The sequence below is a fragment of the Hypanus sabinus genome, chromosome 8 (genome assembly GCF_030144855.1).
Source record: "Hypanus sabinus isolate sHypSab1 chromosome 8, sHypSab1.hap1, whole genome shotgun sequence".
Lineage (NCBI taxonomy): Eukaryota > Metazoa > Chordata > Chondrichthyes > Myliobatiformes > Dasyatidae > Hypanus > Hypanus sabinus.
In genome coordinates this window covers 151,011,255-151,032,420 of record NC_082713.1, presented here as the reverse complement: position 1 = coordinate 151,032,420, position 21,166 = coordinate 151,011,255, and the positions used below count along the sequence as shown (strand labels likewise).

The 21,166-nt window shown below is 36.4% G+C and overlaps 2 protein-coding genes across 2 annotated transcripts in view; one reads left to right on the top strand and one right to left on the bottom strand.

Annotated features, from left to right (window-relative positions):
* The window catches only part of immp2l (inner mitochondrial membrane peptidase subunit 2), a 504,088-nt gene that overhangs the window by 214,436 nt on the left and 268,486 nt on the right, over positions 1 to 21,166 (top strand). The gene's annotated exons all lie outside the window — the stretch shown is intronic.
* On the bottom strand, positions 5,129 to 7,255 carry lrrn3a (leucine rich repeat neuronal 3a). Its single transcript, XM_059976576.1, has one exon. The coding sequence runs from the start codon at positions 7,253 to 7,255 to the stop codon at positions 5,129 to 5,131; it is 2,127 nt and encodes a 708-aa protein (XP_059832559.1).

The window sequence follows — 21,166 nt, the reverse complement described above, 5'->3', positions numbered from 1 at the left end:
TGAACAAGGCTGAGTTTAAGCACTTATCTGAATGACTACACCAGGGTTGTGACAGAATTTGTTAAAACAGTTGTAGATGAGTGTCTCCTCAAAATCATTCAAAATCTTCTCCAATCAGAAGCCCTGAAAGAACCATGAAATCTGGAAGCTGCTGAGGGCCAGATCAGAGGCATTCAAGTCTGGAGATCAGGAAAGCTACAAGACTTCCAGGCATGATCTCCAGAAAGCCATCTCATGGAAATTCTGGACTAAACCAATGGTAATACTGAGGGGAGAGTATGTTCCAGATGGTGGGGATCCACTTTCCTGAGTCACCACATTTTCAAGGTATCCTCAGTCATGGGGAGGGTTGTACTGGTTGAGTCTATAACCCTCTGCAGTCTCTTTCGATTCTCAGCGAGGAGGTACAGGAGCCTGAAGACCCACACTCTATGATTCAGAAACATCTTTCCCCCTTGTCAGGTTAATCAAAAGTGAATGAACTCATGAACACCATTTAATTATTCCTTTTTTGAACTATTTATTTATTTTGTAATATAGTAATTCTGTGTCTTTGCATTGTACAGCTGCCACAAAGCAACATATAGAACAGTCATAATAAACCTGATTCTAAATCCACTGAACACCATTAGTAGCTTTGATTTTGGAATGTATCAGGTATTGTATCAGAGGTTACAATGAAAAATAAAAGCTTATGTGCAAGAAATAACATATTGGCATGGATAGAAAATTGTCTTATGAGGAAAGGGAATTCTAATCTTCACTGGATTTTAGAAGAGAGAGAGAGAGGACTGCTAAGATTTGAAGTGGGTCTTGACAGATTAGATGTGGAGAAGATGCTTCCAATTGTGGAACAAGCAAGAGCCAAAGGTCATTCTTTAATAAAATTGGTCAGAGATGAGGTATAACTTTTTGTTCAGAATGTCATGAGTCTTTGGAACTTTTACTTTATCAATGTACAGAAAGATGCCATTCAGCTGATAAACTTTACGCCTGTTCTAAAAGAGCAATCCCATCAGTCTCCTTCTCCTCCTCACTTCCCTCTAGCCTAACTTAATCCTTTTTTCATGCCAATTAACTCCCATTCTTGATTCTTTTGTCACTCATATGCACTGAGTTAATTTACAGTAACCATTTCATCCAGCGTGTATGGGGAATGTAGCATGTAACCAGAACACCTGGCAGCAACCCATGAGGACGATACTTAAACTTCATGCAGTATCTATTCGGGCTGTGTCACCCTGCCAGCCCCTCCTCAAAGAGCAGTGAATGCAGAGATTTGAAATCTTTTACCTAAATTATGAAAGATACTGTGGTAAAAAATTACCACAGGCAGATGAGAATACAGAGCAGAGGTTACTGTTACATCAGCAGTGATCTTATTAAGTGGTGGAATAGATTTAAGGGACTGAGGGCCTAATCCTAATTAACTAACGTAACAAAACTAGGATAGCTAAATTTTTCATTTTATTTGAGGACATTTTTGTCCCTACCTTTTTATTCCTCTATTTGTTGTTGGCTCTTACGGAATATAGTTCCATATTTGTCAGCCTATTAAGTGACCGCATATGCTGCCTGGAATGAATTTGGTGCAGTTGAGGTGATACCATTTTATTAACAAGAGGTATGCTGCTGCTTTAAATAAACTTTTTTTATATAATAAACTAGTGTGCTTCTTGCACCCTTTGAGCTGTGCTAAAAATAAAAGGCAATTCCATCCTGTTTTGACATGTCCTGTTCCAACATATCGGTCCAAGGCCTCCTCTTGTGCCAAGATGAGGCTACCCACAGGGTGGAGGAACAGCATCTTATATTCTTTCTGGGTAGACTCCAATCTGATGGGATGAATACCAATTTCTAAACCAGTAACAAAAGTTATTCCCTCCTCCTTCCTCTTCTTTGATTCTCCACTCTAGCCTCTTACCTCTTCTCACCTGCCAATCACCTCCCCCTGGGTTCCTTCCTCCTTCCCTTTCTCCTATGGTCCACTCTCTTCTTCTGTCAGATTCCTTCTTCTTCAGCCTTTTATCTTTCCAATCCATCTGGCTTCACATCACATTCGAGCTAGCCTGCTTCTCCCTCATCTTTTTATTTTGGCACCTTCCCCATTCTTTGTCAATCCTGAAGAAGATCTCAGCCTGAAACGTCAACTGATTATTCATTTCCATAGATGCTGCCTGGCCTGCTGCGTTCCTCCAGCATTTTGTGTGTGTTGCTTTGGATTTCCAGCATCTGCGAACCTTCTAGTGTTTACAAGATATTTTCTGCTAGCACCTTACCATTTATGTCTGCTTCACTGCATTTTCAATTTAGTCCTTGGTTTTTCCCATCTCTTATCTTTATTTACATTATGTATTTCCATTTACTCTTTGTTCTATTGGTCTGTAATTCTTTATCTACTTTCTTGTCCACTCTAATATGTGTTGTTGTGTACTTTAGGGATGGATACACATTGAGACTTGTATCATGCAGCTTAATAGTGTTTGTGAGTTGCTACAAAAAATGCCGAGATCTGTGTGGGGTAGGCACATAACTGAAATGCCATCTATCTTTAGCTTATAATAATTGTTAAGTGCTGCAAATAAACGGACCATTGAATGTACTAAGATTTCCAAAAGGTGTTTGATCTCGTATCACATCAAAGGTTATTATAGAGATTAAAAGTTTTTGGTGTAGGAGATAATGAACAGAAATTTGGCTGACCAGCAAAAATCAGAAAACAGTCATAAATGCACCTTTTTTGGTTGTAGCAATATGTATGTCTTGAGGATCAGTGCTGGATTCTTAATTTATATAAATGACCTGGATGAAAGAACCAAATTAATTGTTGTTAAATTTCCTGTTGACTCAGAGGTAGGTAGGAAAACTAATCGCGAAGACAGTGTAAGCGAGCTACAAAAGGATTTTATAAGGTTAAATGAGTTGGAGAGTTCTGAGTCTGTGCCTGGTTCACAAAGCAGTATGCAGATACAGCAAGTGATTAGGAAGGCTAACAAAATTCATGAATTTATTAGGGGAATTGAATACAAAAATAGGGAGATTATGATTCAGTTAATAGTCGAGAAGGCCACTTATAGGGAGTCGTACCACAAGAGGTGTTAAATCTAGAAGAGAGAAACTTAAGGAAAATATGGACCTCCATAAAACCATTTCAAATGCTCAGAGAAAGCCTTGTCAGCTGGATAAGAAGCTGACTTGTTTTTTTTTTACAGTAAATGATATCTGATTGTGAGTTTCACTTGCTTTTATTGTTCATTTGTGAAATGGCGAGTTTTTTTGATTTGTAAAGCATTGCAGCATAAGGTAGTAAATTGTATCTCTAGGCATGTAAGAAGCCGAATAAGTTGAATGAGCATTGTTTGTTTCATTTTTATTGAAGTACTTCAATTTTCTGTGATATTTATTAACTTGCTGTGATTGTCTTAGATTTGGTGCCTTTTGTTTTATTCATAGAAATGATACATCCAACCATGTATCTCTTGTACCTTTTGAACTTTTGCCATTAAAAACAAGTCAGAAGGAGAAGGGAAGGCAAGAGATATGTGAACAAGTTCCTGCTGACCTGTTCAGTGCCTGTGTTGTGATAGGTTGTATTTTAAATCTCATACCTTTGACAAATCGCTTAACTCTGAATGCTTTGACCAAGGTGCTGAAATCTGTAGTGATGTATGAGCAAGTCTGCCTGATAAATTCTCATGTCAAGTTGTGAGCAATGGTAATTTATCAATTTTGTGATTTATCAATTCTGCAAATTTTATTTTTGGAGTGGTTTTGGAAAACATATTAGCATTTTACAAATACAGATTCTTTAGAATTATTGTTCCTTGAAAGGTAAAAACTTGTATTTTAAAGTCATCATGTCTCTGAATAGTTCTCTGAAAACATAACCTGGGTAGAAGACTACTAAACTCCCTGCCACCATCCAGGTCTCATCACATATGAAGCATCAGTTGCATTATACTGTTTACTTTTTAACTTGTGTCGTTAATGCACCTTATCATTTGTTAATTTATTTGTGGTAATATTACTTTATGTGTTATGTGTGTGAGTTATATGTACTGCTTAGTGCACCATGGTCTGTAGGAATGTTGTCTTGTTTGCCAGTATATGTGTTCCGTTGAATGACAATAAATTTGAACTTAAATTATTTCTAAAAAAATTGAATATCAGCTCCTAAAAATGAAATGTGGGAAATATTTGTGCTTCCGTAAAGAGATGGTTAACAGATGCTTGAGTATTCTGCTGTTTGAGCTAGTGTACAGCGAGGTGATTGAAATTGAAATGAGTTTGAAATATGGTTGAACTTCAGTTAATGAAAAAAATCGAATACTTCATCTCACCTTAATAATAATAGAAAAAGCCTGAAGTTGACAATTAGTTCAGGGCCATGCGGCAATTAGATGAAACTGAAATCCATTTTTAGCTCTTTTATGTTTGTTTTAAGTTCTTGTAGCTTATAACACACCTTCAGATCAGAAAAGCAATATTTTGAACACTTTAAAAGTCAACCAGACATAATCGTGAGTTTATTCAAAATTGTTCATCTTACTTCCAAAAAAGTCAATTTCACATTTACTTTACTCGTTAAGAGATCTAGTCTAACGGATTGCATCCATTCAGCAACGCCACATGTGACATTCTATTTTTAACTGCCCAGCTTCTAAACACCTGCCAACTAAAGTATTGAGTTAAATGGAAAAGGAGGTATTGCTCAGAAACCACTAGTACAGTCCACTACTGTTACACATTACATAATTAAATACAGAAAAATGCTTTTAGCCTTGACCAAGCATCAGTGTACCATAGTACCGTATCTTCTTGACTGAAGTGAGCAGTTTCACATTAACAGAGTAAATGTTGGGTTGTTACAACTCATACTGGGTAGTGAGTGTTTCTTTCTCTTCCCATTCCTTAAGGAGCTAGACCCTCACCAATCCACCTTATTAGTGTTGGTGCATGTCTTTTCATCATATTAAAAATGCACTGAGTAGGAGACCATGTTTCTCCCATTCCCTATACGTTAGCACTGTGAACAGGATCTGTGCTTTTTATGTTCTTTTGTATCCAACATTTAAAAGCTGTCCAGTTACAACTGGCTTTTTATTTTACATTTGTTTTAGAAAAAAAATTATGAACAGTTTGCTGTTACATCTATTACAGTGCCTTTAAGTTCCAGTGGTCCATCCTTTGTTTTATTTTTGTCCCAAAGATTTATAAGTGGAGGATAAAATTTGTTCAAGGGAAATGTTGCTTTATTCTGTACGTACTTTTCTAAATGACTGTGCCCAAAATTGTATTTCTTCCAAGTCACACAGAAATAGAGACATGCCATGCTAATGGCGCCAAAGATGGCACCAAGGGCAGCCATAAATGTTGAGGTTGTACTTGTGCTGTTTGAGTTTACTGCTAAAACTATTCCTTTCGTTGTGACATTGAGGCATTTGTTTTCCGTTTCTTGTTTGATGTTAATTATATGAATACATACCTCATACTCAGTTGATGGATTCAAATGTGTTAAGTTATATATATGTGTATCTGTTGGAACTCTGGCTGTGTTAGTAACTTCGGGACTATCGAAATCCATTTTGGCAGACCATTTAATATTAGATGACACACTATTTGAAACAGCCTTCCAGGTCACCACAATAGAATGTGCTGCAACTTCTTTTATTCCAATATTCATTGTCTCATTTATGGATGGTGGAAATGATCCATTCACTGTTAGGATAGCTGATCTCAAATCTGCTCCAACCAGATTATGCGCGACACAAGTATATAAGCCTGCTTCCTTGTGGCTTATGTTAAAAATTTCCAATGTTCCTTCAAGGTATACATTGTATTTATCAGTTGCAGTGTTAGGAAGAAGTTTATTACCGGAAGGTGTGATCCAGTAAATTTCAGGTTCTGGCTGCCCTGTAGCTCGACAGTGTAGGGTTGTGGAGCTCCCGCTGTTCAAGTTTATTTCAGAAGGAAAACATTCTGCAGCTATTAATGGAAGGCACATTTCTGTCATTTCTCTGAAAGGAATTTCTCGAACATGCTGACCTTTGAACTCTGGTGGGTCAAAACAAAATAAAGACTGTGGCTCCATAAATCGAATATGTGTTTTATTCATGTTAATCCAACGAATGACGCAATCACATCTGATTGGATTACTGTGGATGCTGACTTCCTGCAATTTGGGCAAAGATTCCACTGTATCCCTGTAGAGGGCACTTAGTGCATTACTGTTTAGCATTAACGTTTCAAGCTGGGGTGCTCTGTAAAATGCATTTGGATGAATATATGAAAGTTTTGGATTGTTTGTAGCTTCAATTTTTGTTAGTTCAGGCAAATTATCAAGGGCAAGGCAGTCGATAGAAACTAATTCTGCCATGTTATTAATGCCCAATTCTTTCAAGTGCAACATATTTCTGAAATCGCCTTGTTGTATTCTCTGAATAGGGTTTTTATTCAAATCCAAAAACTTAAGATTAGGGACTTTTTGAAGAGCTTCATTGGGAACTCTGATAAATCTGTTGTCATAAAAAGAAATGCTTTCCAAGTTGTTCAGACCAATCAAAGTATTTTCCCCCAATTCCGAGAGTTCCATTCCAGCTAACACCAGACTCCGCAGATTATTGAGGGGTTTGAAGCTCAGGTCTTGAATTTGAGAAATAGGGTTTTCTCCGATTGTTAGAATCTCTAAACTCGGAATAGCTTCAAACCACTTGCTTTTAATCGTGGACAGCTGATTAGAATTCAGATGGAGTCTGAGGAGATTATCAAGCCCTGTAAATGCTCCTGATGAAATGCTGGAAATTTGATTATGATTAACATAAAGTTCCTGGAGATTGCTGAGCCCAAGCAAGCCACTGTCAGGCAACTCATGGAGCTTATTTTCTTCTAAGTGCAGAGAGAGTAGCCGAAGCATCTTTCCTAGGTTAATGTCACGGATAGCTAAAAAGTTGTTTTGGGATAAGTCTATCTCTGTAAGGTTGGTCAAGTAGTCTATTTTGTTCTTGATTTTTGAAATATTATTACTTTGCAGCAACAAAACCTGTGTCTCAGCTGGTAATATTTGTGGCAGTACTACCAGATTTAAATCATTGCAGTCTGTTGTAGGAGCTTCCATATAAGTGGATCTTGGTGTGAACCATGGTCTGATTTCACAAATGCATAACATTGGACAGTCCATATTTCTCCCTACAGTTTGCATTATTGCAGTTACTATTAATCCTAGAAAAAAATAAGCACTGAATGATGCATCCTTCATCTTGGATTGGTTCCCTCTACACAGTAATAATTCTTTTAAAGTTTTTGTAATTACTGCTGTTAAGCTTAATCACCAGATCATCTATTACCAAGTACTCAACATCTGCAATCACATGTATTCCAGGTGAATGGCTGGTTCCCCGTTGTTTCAATTACCTTGTCCGAAAATGCCACGCACATTGAGCGTATGAATGCTGTTTGACCTTTTGTGAAGAGTATTTGATGAACTAGGATGAAACCTTGCAGACTTTTGGGAGATTAAGCACATTATTTATTTTCCTGTTATCTGTCCACTTTTCTTGAATGTCCTTTAGAATGAGCGGAATTGCCTACGAAAAAAAACATTTTTTTCCGTCAGATGACGTATAGTCATATACAAAAGCACAAGGTTCATTTATGATAATGCCTGAATACCTATTTACACTATAAGTTTTGGAAAGAAGGCTGGAACTTAAGTTGTAAAATACTAATCTAAAATAAATCCAGTTTGTGCCAGGATTAACTGCATCTAACATTTCAAAATACTCACAGACTCTCAACTGTTTGAAATTATGTGTTAACTTGTGATAGAAAAATATAGTTTGTACTCAGTTTTATAGTATTTTGTTCCTGAATTTGCTATTGTGACGGATTCCTAACTTTTTATTTTGGAATGCATATTGTTTCAATTTAAGCAGAATTCTAGATCATAAAATAAACCAATGATGCTATTACACAGGGCCATTCCATCCAAAATAGTACTCTTCCTAAATAGTGTAGGATCATGTTCTAGACAGGCTGTCTATACTGTACATAATTATATATCAAACATTTGGCAAGGGATTTTTTTTATATGTTTCTCTGAGCTACTGACATTTGACCAGAGTTTTTGCTGTCATGAAATGTTAACAAAATATAGAAATTTGGCTCTGAAGTGCACAACATCTTATAGAACACAGAATGAAAATTCACATTTTAGTTTCATTTTATAAAGAGACAAAGCATTAACAATCAAGTCAGAATTCTTAGTCAGAATTGCATATGAAACAACTGTTTTAATGGGATAATAGACATGAACAATGTGTTAGTGGAATTAGCAAGAAACACACATGAAACTTATGTCATTTTTGGTGCTTTTTTATTAAATAGTGGGCAATCTAAACCTCTTTAATAATTCATACACTGTTCAAGTGAAAATCGGATGCATTCTATATCAGGAAAATTCTCCACTCCATTGATTTACAAACAGAGTGGTAAGGGGAAGTGATCCCCTTTTATGGTTCTGGCCCTTTATACTACAAACAAACAATTTCCCTTTAACTGTGCCACAGAACATCTGCTACCTATATATTACTAATCTTCTATCCATGCTAGTATCTTTCCTATAATACTGTAAACTCTTATCTTATTTAGCAGCCTCACATTATCCCTCAGATCATTGTCCTCACTGTCTGTAATTTGCTCCTGGTTTAAAATTACCATTTTCATGTTTGCACTCAAAGCTCAGAACCATGTGTACTATCACCAGCATACGTCATGAAATTTGTTGTTTTGTGGCAGCAATAGTATATTGCAATAGATAGTAATAACAACTATAAATTACAATAAGGAGAATATATTAAAATAAATAAGTAGTGCAAAAAACATCAAACAGGACATAACAGCCCAAGTAAAGGCACCCCTTCCTTTCACTCCCCTACTAATTCACAGAAGCATTTTTTGTACCATTTACAAGATTCACTACAGTACCTTGCTAAGACTCCTTTGAATGCCCCTTCTAAACAAACAATCTCTATCAGCTGGAAGATCAAAGGCAGCAAAAGCATGGGAACCACCACCACCACCTGAAAGTTGTCTTCCAGGCCACACACCATCCTGACTTGCAAATTTATCACCATTTGTTCAGTCCCTAATACCATTGTGAACATACTTAAACCTAAGGACTGCAGCATTTCAGGAAGGCAACTCATCACCACCACCTCAATGGAAACTACAGAAGGGCAAATAAATTGCTGGCTCAGCCCGCAAAGCCCACATCTCATGAATGAATATTTAAAAAGAAATGCTTGGTCATTGTTTATCCCTACACTAGCTATTCAACATTAAGGGAATTTTTCAGGGTCTTCCAAATCTAGCCTGACTTGTCACCCACTTTCTTACAATTGTGCTGTGGCCCAGTGGTGCGGAATGTTATCCCGAACAATTTATTCAGCTCTCCTATCTTTAAGGTACTCCTTATTTTCACTTGTTGGTATCATTGCATTATTTGGCCATGTATTACAATTGGTCTGATAACATTTTGATCAGAAACTTGAGCAAATTTATTTTAGTGAAGACATTGCAAAGTTGCAATTTCTTAAAAGTACAGAACTCCACCTGCTTGTTGACTATCACTGATAATGTGTAATGAGTGGTCTCTTTGTAAAGGAAACAGTTATTTAATGTTATAACATGAAAAGTTATAACAGCAAGGGCTGGTCATCAAAAGAATTCTGCAGTAGTTGTTTAACCTGAGAATCTATTTATAAATGTACTGGTTTGTGAAGAAAACAATATTTGATCTTCTCTTGAACATTATTACTTTTGAATCTATTGTCTTCTTCTGGTCATATGTTGTAACTTAACTGAAGGAGGAGTATTCAAGATTCTTGAGGCACTTTGTAGAGATGCTAAGTCATGAATTTCTGAGTGAGGTTGTCAAAATCATCTTGAAAAATATTTTGAAACAGTTTTTTTAAGAAATAGTTTCAGAGAAGTAAAGCAGAGTCACTGAATACGTAGTTGGTTATTAAAAGTGAAGTGAGGACTAAAAGTGGAGGACCAAAGTTCTGGAAGCAATTGAAGAGGTAGAGAAATGTGAGCTAGTGCTAGAATTTGAGACTGAGAATAAAGATATTGAAGTAACTTGTTTGGAGAACTAGACATTTATGGAAATCAATGATGACAGGAGTAATGGGTAAGTATAATTTGAAACTGAGTGAAATGAGATAAATTTTGTTTGTTGTACTACTCTTGTCATTGAGGAAAATTTTAACCAGGATTAAAGTGATAGGGAGAGCAACAATCCCATCACCAGTGAGATGATAGAGTTTCCATTGGCTTAAAGACATCCATAAATTATGTGAAATTGCTATACACCAGGTTAGGCTGCCATTTTTTTTCTCTCGCTGTAGATTTGAGGGAATGATTTCTAGTCAATGGAGTAACTCACTGTTGCCCAAACATAAGATGACTTAGTGAAATGAAACTATATCATTGTAATTTAATGAGATTACTATCGTGTTTAATTTTTGTTGCCAAATTGAAACTTAAATTTTTGATTTGTACGTGATGTTGTCTTCGCCAATTTACATGTGGCAGGTGCATCTATACATGAGAACATTGGTAGTTGTGACCACCATACATCCTCAAACTAGTCTGTTCTTTACACTAAGAATACCCTCTGTTGTGTTATGTGGCACAACAAATGTGCTAAATGGATTAAGCTCAGAAGAGATATAGCAAGTCACTATTGGGCCTGTGGACTGTGGACCAGCAGCATAAAAAGAATGTACTCTACCACAGGCTGCTTTTATTCTACTATTATTGTGCAGCCAGGGGATCTACTCTTGTTGAATAAGGAATGAGGAAGAGTTGTGGCAGCATTTTAATGCCATCATAAAACTCATGTCAGTAGGCATCAAGGTGAAAATGTAGTGTTTGGAATTGGACCTTGCACAAGGTTGCAGTTGTTGGAAATCAGTCATCCTAGCCTCAAGACATCAGTGCAGGAGTTCATCAGGCTACTGGTTCGAGTACAAACATCTGCTTCTTCATCAATGATCTTTCTTCCATGACAAGGTCAAAAGAGGGGATATTCACTGATAATTGCACAATATTAATTTCTATTCACAACTCCTCAGCAAATGAAGCTGCCCATCAATGCAGCAAGACCTAGGCAATATTTTGGCCATAAGAACTAGGCAATAATCTCCAACAGAAAATATTCTTGTTGCCAACCCTTGGAATTCACTGGCATTACCGCCACTGCATCTCCTACCAACCACATCCTGAAAAGCCACTCTTGGTCAAAAGCTAAACTAGACCAGCCACTTAAATACCATGTGTATGACTGCAGGTCAAGGGCTTGGTGAATGACTCTCTTCCCTGTACGAAAATGTCTTTTTACTATCTACATTAACACAAGTCAGCTGTGTGATGGAACACCATCTCTTTGTACGAGTAGCAACAAATTTCAGCACCATCCAGGACAAGGCAGCCCAATTCATTGGCATCCCATCAAACAATCTAAACACTTATTCCCTCCTCTACCAAAACCACACTGCTTTTACTTGCCCAGGATTCCTTGACAGTACCACCAAAGGCCACCATGTTAGATAAGGGCAACTGATGTATGAGGATCTGCAAGTTCTCCCTTAAATGCACACATTCTCACTTAGAACTATGAAGCTTGACCCTCCATCATCCCTGGGTCTAAATTATGGATTTCTCGATCCCTCTCCCCCTTCTTTCTCTCCCCCTCTTCTCTTTCTCTCCTCTCTCCCCCTCCTCATCTCTCTCCACCTCTCTCTCTGCCCTCCTCTCCCCCCTCTCTCTCCCCGTCTCTCTCAACCCCATCTCTCTCTCCCCCCCACCCCCATCTCCCCCCTCTCTACCCCCTCGCTTCCCTCCCTCACCTACAGCATTATAAATAATCTTCACTAGAAGGTGGCTCAACACCTACTGAAGGACAATAAATTCTGACTAGCTATGTCCAGAGCCAAAAATTAATTTTTATAAGCCCAGTAATTAATATTTTGACCACTTATAACTACATTCTTGCCCATAGAGGGTATCTTCTTTCATATGTTGAACAGCCATCAAGAATATCACCAGTTATCAATTCACATTGTTAGCACTTTGTTGTGGTTGCTATGCAGCAAATAGGCAACCTGCAGTAATAATTCACAGTGCTAATAATTGTATAAATAAATTGGTATTTCAGTTTCTGCCATTGGAATTTGATGTGCAATACATCAGTTTAAAATCTACAAATGTCTAGACAAACAACAATGTCAAAATGTGTATTTGGGCTAATTAAGTCTATCAAAGAAGTCTGAAACTTCACAAGCTACAGTATCGAGACAGCAAAAAATAAAATTAGCTTTCTTTAAGAATGTACATATGGTGTTGAAACAATATCCTGCTGCAGTAGTACAGTCAGATTGTGATTTCATCGTCAAGGATGAGCCTAATTGTAACTGTAGAAAGTGAGGATGAAAAGAAAATTGAGAACATTTGAAATAATCAAAGCAATACAAAATAAAATGGCATGCCTTTGGGTGTGTACTAAAATGAAATGACAAAAGAATGGTTAAACATGCCACAAATGAATATACAAATAAGTTGAATATCTTCAGCAGCAATAAAATAAGTAGGATTGTACCCAAGGAAATGATCTTTTGTATATGTTCTATCACACCTGATCTTCAAACAATTAGCTCTCTCCCTACCCATAGCTTCCCTTTCTGTTCTAGCATTGTACATTTACTAAGCAGCTACAGTTGTTAAATATAAAAGCTTACAACATTGTACTCCAACTTTGTTTTTCACTGTGTTAAGGTAGTAAGCATTGAGAATAGTAGGTGCTCTATTTCTGAGCCCTTCAACTAAGTAAACAGAAAATAACCCTGTACGGGATTTTTAAATATTAGGGTAGCATGGCCAATGAAAACTTTACACTTCTAAAATAAGACTTCTGTTGAAAAATAACATGCAGCAAGTTAGAATTTCACTGTCCATTGACATTATGACATAGTAATTAGAGTTATTATTTTTAGTCATGACATCTAGAGTGTTTGCTCCTTCATAATGTGGAAGTGACAGCCATTCATTATTAACAAAAGCAATTTGATCAAGGACCTGGTGATTAAAAACTTTGGGACAATGTTCTTTTAAATAAGCATCTTTCCTGGGATTAATTTTCAGTTCCTACCTTGAACTTCAGTTGAAGCGTACCAGACTGAAGAAGACCTATACGTTGGGCAGGAAGGATCCCACACAGATTCAGGAACAGTTCTTGCCTTACAGCCATCAGACTCACGAACCAGTATCAATAACTTCAGTTATGATACTTTGAACTAATTCTGTGATCTACAGATTAATTTGCAAGGACTCTTTACAACTTATATTCTTTTAGTTTTTTTTATTTGCACAAGTTTGCCTTTTGGACATTAGTTGTTTGTCAGTCTGTTGGCATATGTATATAGTTTTAGTAAAATTATATTGTATTTCTATAAATGCTAGCAAGAAAATGAATCTGAGAGTAGCAGATGGTTCCATACAGTGTATGTTCTTTGATAATAAACTTACTTTGAACTTTGAGTTATGGAAATGTATCTGATATTATCCGTATCACATTCTCTCATGGATATTATTAATACGATAATGCCGCATTATCTCCATTATTGCCTTTATCCTGCTTAGTTATTTATTCACAACAATCCTTCCTGTTGCAGAATTTGCAATTACATCAAACGTGTTGAGCCTAATTATACTGGCCAGGATTAAAGCCAGTAAGTAGGCTGTCTATACTTGCTTCACATACCCTGGTCTGATATGGGAGGCCTGTTTATGACAGGGCCACAGTTGGAGCCTTGTTCCTAAAATACCCCTGTCAATTAAAAAGTTGTGGAATGCTTTGGCAACTGTAAAAGTTGCAATTGATGTTGATAGTTCTTAAATATCTGACATCAGATCCATTTGAAAATCTGTGAATATTAAAGCCAATTATTTTGTAAAATGCTGAAAAAAATCAAAAATTATGTTTAACTGAAGATGGATAAATAATTAAAACTAAACTAAAACTAAGTATTTACTCTAAGTAATTTCTTTACCAAATTTTTCCTATGTTCCCCATTGAAATCAAAAGGATACTTGGGCCCTTGTATTAGGACGATTGGAACCCGCTGTTGGTCCTCAAGAGCATAGCCCAGCAGATTTAGCCCTTTGTCACCGTTAGCACATTACAGGGTATGCTTGGAATTCTGAGTCTTATTGCAGTTTTAACAGCTGACTGCTGGTTAAAGTCAACTTCATATTGTCCATGAATCTTTATTTTTAAATAAACAGGCACCACTTTCCATGATGTTTACTGTGAAAAATGCAAACATGGGTACCCATGTACTAATCTTAAAAAAAATTGTTTCCAGAATCAGGTGTCATTAATTTTAAGTAGTTATTAGACATCAGGCAATACAAGAATAGAGTTATGGAGCTGATTTTGTTCAACAAAGTCTTGCCCATGTTTCCTATCAAAAGTTCAAAGTAACTTTATTAGCAAAATGCATATATGTCATCATGTACTGCTCTGAGATTAATTTTCTTGCAGGCATACTCAATAAATCCACAAGAGAATAATAACTGTAGAAGAATCAACTTGAAAGATTGCACCATCTTGGTGGTCCAACCAGTGTGCAAAAGCCAACAAACTGTGCAAATATAAAAAAAGAAAATAATAATGATCAATAAATAAGCAATAAATATTGAGAAAATGAGATGAAGAGTCAAAGAGTCCTTAAAAGATGCAAATAAATAAATTTTGAATTAACCAGTATTTTCAAACCATCGTGTTATGATTAAAAGCACAGAGCTAAAGTTTGACATGGAAAATGTAAATAAAAAGCAAAACTTGTACTGTACTTGCACCTTATGCAGCTCAGTTATATTATTGTGGATTATTTTAATGGATTGATCAAGATAGCTGGATGTCATATACAAGATATTAACACTTCCTTCCCCACCCATTCCAAACACACAAGAAGAGTCACAATCTTTGGATGTATATTCTAAATAACTGACCTTGTAAACCTTTCTTCACCATATGTCATGTGGCATTTCTCAACATAGGTGTTAGTAAAGTGGTTATTTGCTGTCAGCAAAAGGTCTAAAATTGTTTTGCCTGAGATGGAGGGAATATTCCAGGATATACATAACTATTCTTGCTTCTGATCCCTGTTTTCTAGAAAAAAGCTCACCCATTAATAGCAATTGCCATATTCTACCAAGTACAGGAATATTGTTTTTATTGAATGGAGGAGTACCTTCAAGGGTCTCTTGACTTTTTAAAAAATATATCTTATTTCTTATGCCACAGATCAGATTCAGAAAATTTGCCTCTGGATGACAAAACTAAAAGTCTTCAGGTTTATGTCTTCATTCTCCTTTAAACATGTAATTAGTGAGAAGTGTTGTAATGTTGGACTATTAATCATAAGTATTTGTTCAGTGGAGTGTGGGTCATATTGCCAGAACTAATGGGTGTGTAACCTCAGTAAGATGGCAAAAGTAGAGCAAAAACATAAAAAAAGGACTGGTGAAAAACAAACCTTCATAGGAATCATGATTCATGAAGAGGGAATTCAACTCTAAGCTCTGTAGGATGTGAACAAATGATAGATTAAATGTTGCTGTTCAACTCTTTGCTAAAGATTAAATCTATTGTACATAAAGGTGTGACTTGTAGCAATGGAATGTTTGCTGAAGAGAAAAGCGCTTGCTGAAAGCATTAGGGTTACTGTCAAAAGAGGCACAGTATTGGAGAATTTTTTTCCTAAAGCATCTACAATCTTCCACCTCAGCTTCAGCCCCTGCGAATTTTGATTCTGGCATATTTAGAGCAACATTTTAGCAGATTTTGAACAATCCATAATTGTAGTTTTTAAGTAATAAATCATAATTCTAAATTGGCACAAAATGGCACATTGAGCTAAATAGCTAATGATTCAAAAGAAAGAAACTGGATTCTAAACTTTAACTGGACTACAGTAAGCTGTCACTGAATTCCACTTGTTAAAATGACTTCTCTATCACACTGGCCCAAAACAAATTGAAGGCAGGTGGAGTGAATGGGTTAGGTTAGTAGATTGAGGATGTTCTGATTATGATATATAAACAAGATATTTTCACATCTGTTCAGGAGGGATACCACTAAAAATAATGGTTGACATAAATAAATTTGAACTTTACAACTGAATTCAGAATAGGAGTCAATAATAAAACATTAATTTTCCTTTCCTCCTAAATGCTGATCAATGACTTTAAAGCTTTTTTTTGCTTCTTCAGACCTTTAAAATGTGATAATAAAAATCACTGCTGCTTTAAGTAGCTACAATTTAGTTAGAACCTGCTGATTATTTAAAATAAACAGCCAGCCTTATCAATTATGACAATCTCCTGGTCTGTGTGTAGCTAATCTGATTCTTTGATGCCTTCAATCCCAGATTAAAAAGAGTTTCCTTGTGAAATGCTGACAAGCTGATACATGAGCTGAAATGCTGACTGCAATGGCTGGCATGTAAGAAGGTATCAGCTCTAAGCAGCCAACAGTGTAACCATGGCAACATTCTGGACATACAGAAAGCATTTCCTATTTCAGGAAAGGTAAATTATACAGAAGCTATGAAAACTGGCAAACTGAAAGATTGCATTCTTTTTGTGATGATCAATAGCTCATCGGTTTGGCAAGCATCCAGCGAATAAAAGATGGTGGGGGAAAAATATTCCAGTCTTCACTGGTATTCTTGCTTTCTGTCCTTGCTTTACATATGTTCCTTGCAGGAATATTCAGTTTAATAGTCTGTGCAACGGCAATAATTTCCCCCTTGAGACAAAAGGTAAATAGAAAGCATTGAGCAGTTAATATTTGGTATACCACAGAAGTACACTGTTGCTCTTAACCAATCTCAGTGACATATGTGTGATGTGTTCAATTAATTATTGTTGAATTTCTGGTTAAGAGTGGAAGTGTAGCAAACAATGCATCCATAAGCAGATATAGTAGAAACGTAAAATAAAAAATACAAGGGGTGACTGACAAGTTCATGGCCTAAGGTAGAAAGAGTTAATTTTAGAAAACCTAGCACATTTATTTTTCAACATAGTCCCCTCCTACATTTACACATTTAGTCCAGTGGTCGTGGAGCATACGGATCATGGACCTCCAGAAAGTGTCCACAGCAGGGGTGATTGATAAGTTCGTGGCCTACGGTAGAAGGAGATGAGTTATACAGCTCTCATTACGTGTACATGCAGTTCAACTCTTTGAGTGATTATGCAGAAAGTTTGGTTAATAACTCATCAGGGTGATTGATAACTTTGTGGCCTAAGGTAGAATGAGATGAGTTATTAACTTCAAACCTTCTGCATAATCACTCAAAGAGTCGACCTGCATTTGCATGTTAGGAGAGCTGTATAACTCATCTCCTTCTACCTCAGGCCACTAACTTATCAATCACCCATCTGTGGACACTTTATGGAGGTCCAAGATCCGTATGTTCCATGACTGCTGGACTAAGTGTGTAAATGTAGGAGGGGACTATGTTGAAAAATAAATGTGCTAGGTTTTCTAAAATTAAACTTAGCAATCACCCATCGTACATTAGTGAGAACTCCATATGGAAAACGGAAGTTTTATTCCTTGTAATGAGGTCTGATTCAGTAGCTTTTAACTCTAAAGTAGGATGTAAACAGTGGTTGCTTGCATTTAACTTAGATTCAGGATATCTTAACAGGGCCATTTTATGAAGGCATGTTGAAAATCCCTCCCCCTTAACAGCAATGGGATTATTACTGCCATTTTCTCTCTTCCCTTACAAAGGTATTTGTCCCTGTATATTCTAAGGAGCTACACTTGCCACCCAATGTTTAGGTAGAGCCACATTGCTAGGAGCTAATAAATAAAAGTAGCAACAAACACTGTTCTTTTGCTGCCAGTAGGTGCAACGTTTATTGTTGTTTCCAAAAAATTGTTGTTTCATCAACGTGGTAAGGCATTTTAATTCTGCTGCACTGGTATTTGTTTTTGCTAAGGTTGCAAAACTGCAGCCCCTATCATCACAGTACCCAACTTCCTGCTGCTGAGGAAAGCAGCCAATGTAATCAAGAACCTTTCCTACCTCGGTTGTTCTACCTTTTCCCCTCTCCTGGTTAGGAGGAGGATACAAAAGCTTGATTCCGAGCACCACCAGCCTCAAGAACACTTTCTGTCCCACTATGGTCAACTCTCGATTGGACCTCTCCTATGCTAAAAGATGGAACCTTGATCTCCCTATCTATTTCATCAGACCTTTGCAATGTATTTGTCTACCTGTACTGATCTTTCTCTGTAACTGTAACATTATATTCTGCATTGTTTTCTACAACCTTGATGTGCTTGGGTATGGATGTATCTGTCTAGATGACAAGGAAGTAAAAGCTTTTTACGTATCTCAGTACACTTGTCATCACTAATAAACCAAAACTTTTGTATCAAAGTTAGAAATTAATAAGAATCAGCTATTGATTTTACATTAAGTATGTATCTTTTCTAATCTCAAGTGTATGTAATAATGAAACATACAGGATAATTGCAATTCCCGGAGGATTTGCAGTCTAAACAGTCTCATTGTAGGATTAAGTATGTATGTCTTCTAAACTTTGCTAATCATGAAACTAATCATCAACAAGAATGTATAATGGCTCAAGTTCTGCTCTGGTAATCTGGTTAACTTGTGTTCAAGCAGTAAAATCATGAGTAGTGAAGAATCAGGATTTTTATGACATTTTCAAAAGGCCAGTTGGATGGATCATTACAGAACAGCTTTACACTAGGCTGTGTCTACATCTATCCCTTCAGCCTAAAAGTGTCTTGTTTAACACATTTGGTTCTGTTACAGAATTAGTCACTTGGGGTGATTTATATAAATCTCAAAATTCAAATATCTTGCAATGGTGATTAAATCTGCATTATTCTGCAACTTACTAATTGTAAACTCATTGAAATCAAAAGAGGACACCTTTAGGTTGGGGTAAACGTGCAGAATGATGGCACAAATCAGCTTGTCAAGTTTATGTTGACTCATGGTAGAGTAATTCATTCAGTTCCATCCCTTTGCTTTTTTCCTTTTGGTCTTAAGATTGATTCAGTTTCCATCACCCTTATAAATATTGTGTTTAAGATCATAACTACTTATGACTGGAAACATTTTTCCTCCTTTCACACTTGTGACATTTTTCCCGGTTTCTTAACCTGTGCTTCCTGTCTGCGAGTTCTCACTAATAGAAACAATTTCCCCCTTTTGTTACTCAATTCAAATCAGTATTCACCTCATACATCTTTATCAAATCTCTCCAACTTTTTTTACTGAAAGAATTTCTCTAGTCTAACCTTACAAATGTATCCCTCAACTCTGGAGTGTTCTGGTAAATCTTTTCTGCATCCTTTCATGGGTCTTCATTTCCTTCCTTAAGTTAGGTGACTAAAGTGGATAAAATACTACCTTCATGGTGTTTAATGCACTTTCACATAGCTTTTCTGTTTTGCTACTTTTATGCCTCGATTTATGAATGGAAGGATCCCTTATGGTTTGCTAATTATTCTTTCTACAAGTCTGATCACTGTCAACAATGTATGTAGATACACTCAAGTTCTTCTGCACCATTAGCCTCTACTGTCTCTCCTTAATTCTTTCTGCCAAAGCATATCACATTTCTCTAATTATCTGCCACATTTCTGCCCATTTTGCCTTTCGATAGTATGGTCTATTACTGTTTGCCACAGAAAAATCTTCATAAAAACTAATATGACAGGATTATTGCTAACTGCCAGATGTAAATGACCCACCTAGCTGTTTGTTTATAGAATGAATAATATATTGCTTGTTCCTCCTTTTAACCCTAGTTCAAAACTGATTAGCAGTGAATGAGGTAAATATGTAGATCACATGATTTGTTTTATATATCAAAACATATGTAGTGCAACAATAATATTAGAATTTCACAATAGTGGTCTCAGAATATTTCTTATTACAGTACATAATATCTACTTTTAATTGTAATGTATAATGCAACTCTGGACAGATAACAATGGTATCGCAGTGGCAGAAGTAGATTGCTATCTCATAATTAGGGTTGTTTCACATCCAATCAGTCTGCATATTTCATGCATCAGTTGATACGGAGAGAGGACATTGTTTCCTGATGGAAAATCCTTTTCAGTTAGGATAAGCTGAACATTGTTGCTTGTCACCAAAGCAACAGAGAAGGAAAGCAAGACAAGCAGGAAGTGAGAGACACAAAGTGTCTTGTGCCTTGGCACTTTCTGTTTCCACATCAACAGTTAGAGAGCTGACGATGAAAATAAAAATGCAGCAGTTACATTAAACCATGCCCCGCTGCTTATAAAGCAAGCAGTGCACTTCACTGCACCATTTTTATCAACTGTAAGTATTTTCAAAGCACACTTGTTGCCCACAATAGCCTTTTTAAAGCACAATAAAAAACTACTTTACGATCTTTCCCTATGCAGCCATTTTAACAATATCACTTCTATAGCCTTGTAAATCCATCTACAAAAGGAAAAGAAAGATGTAACACCATGCTGGCCTTCTGCAATGCAATTTGACAATGTTTCGCACTTAAGAAATCTTGTCTATTGCTTTCAGAAGTGAATTTATACATTGGAACTTGATGGAGAAATTATATTTTCATAATAGTAGCCAATCTATTGATTTTGATGTAATTTGACAGAGAAAAATATCAATGTCATTGTCGTCCTCTTGGTATATAACACAGCATTGCATCTAACCTGTTAAATTATTTTTCTATTTTAAATTAAATCCAGAAATTACTTAAAGGATTAGCAAAGATGCATATTATTACTAAATATTTCTTCAGGGTTAATTTTAAAGTACTATTGGATCTGCTGTTTGCATTGATTCATTTGTTATGAGGTGTTATTGCCGGAGGGAAGGAAATCTGAAGCTGCAGGAATGCCTTTTGTTGTAACATTCAAATGAACAACTTTAGTGCATTGAACCAAAAATGGAATGGGTAATTGTGAATGATGGGTTAGTGGCATTGATTGTCCACAATCCCAGTGCCTTTGATCTAGATTATCAGCAAGAAATTTTGCAGT

Excerpts from the sequence above, each read along its gene's own strand:
- lrrn3a (XM_059976576.1), bottom strand. The coding sequence starts at position 7,255 with ATGAAGGATGCATCATTCAGTGCTTATTTTTTTCTAGGATTAATAGTA.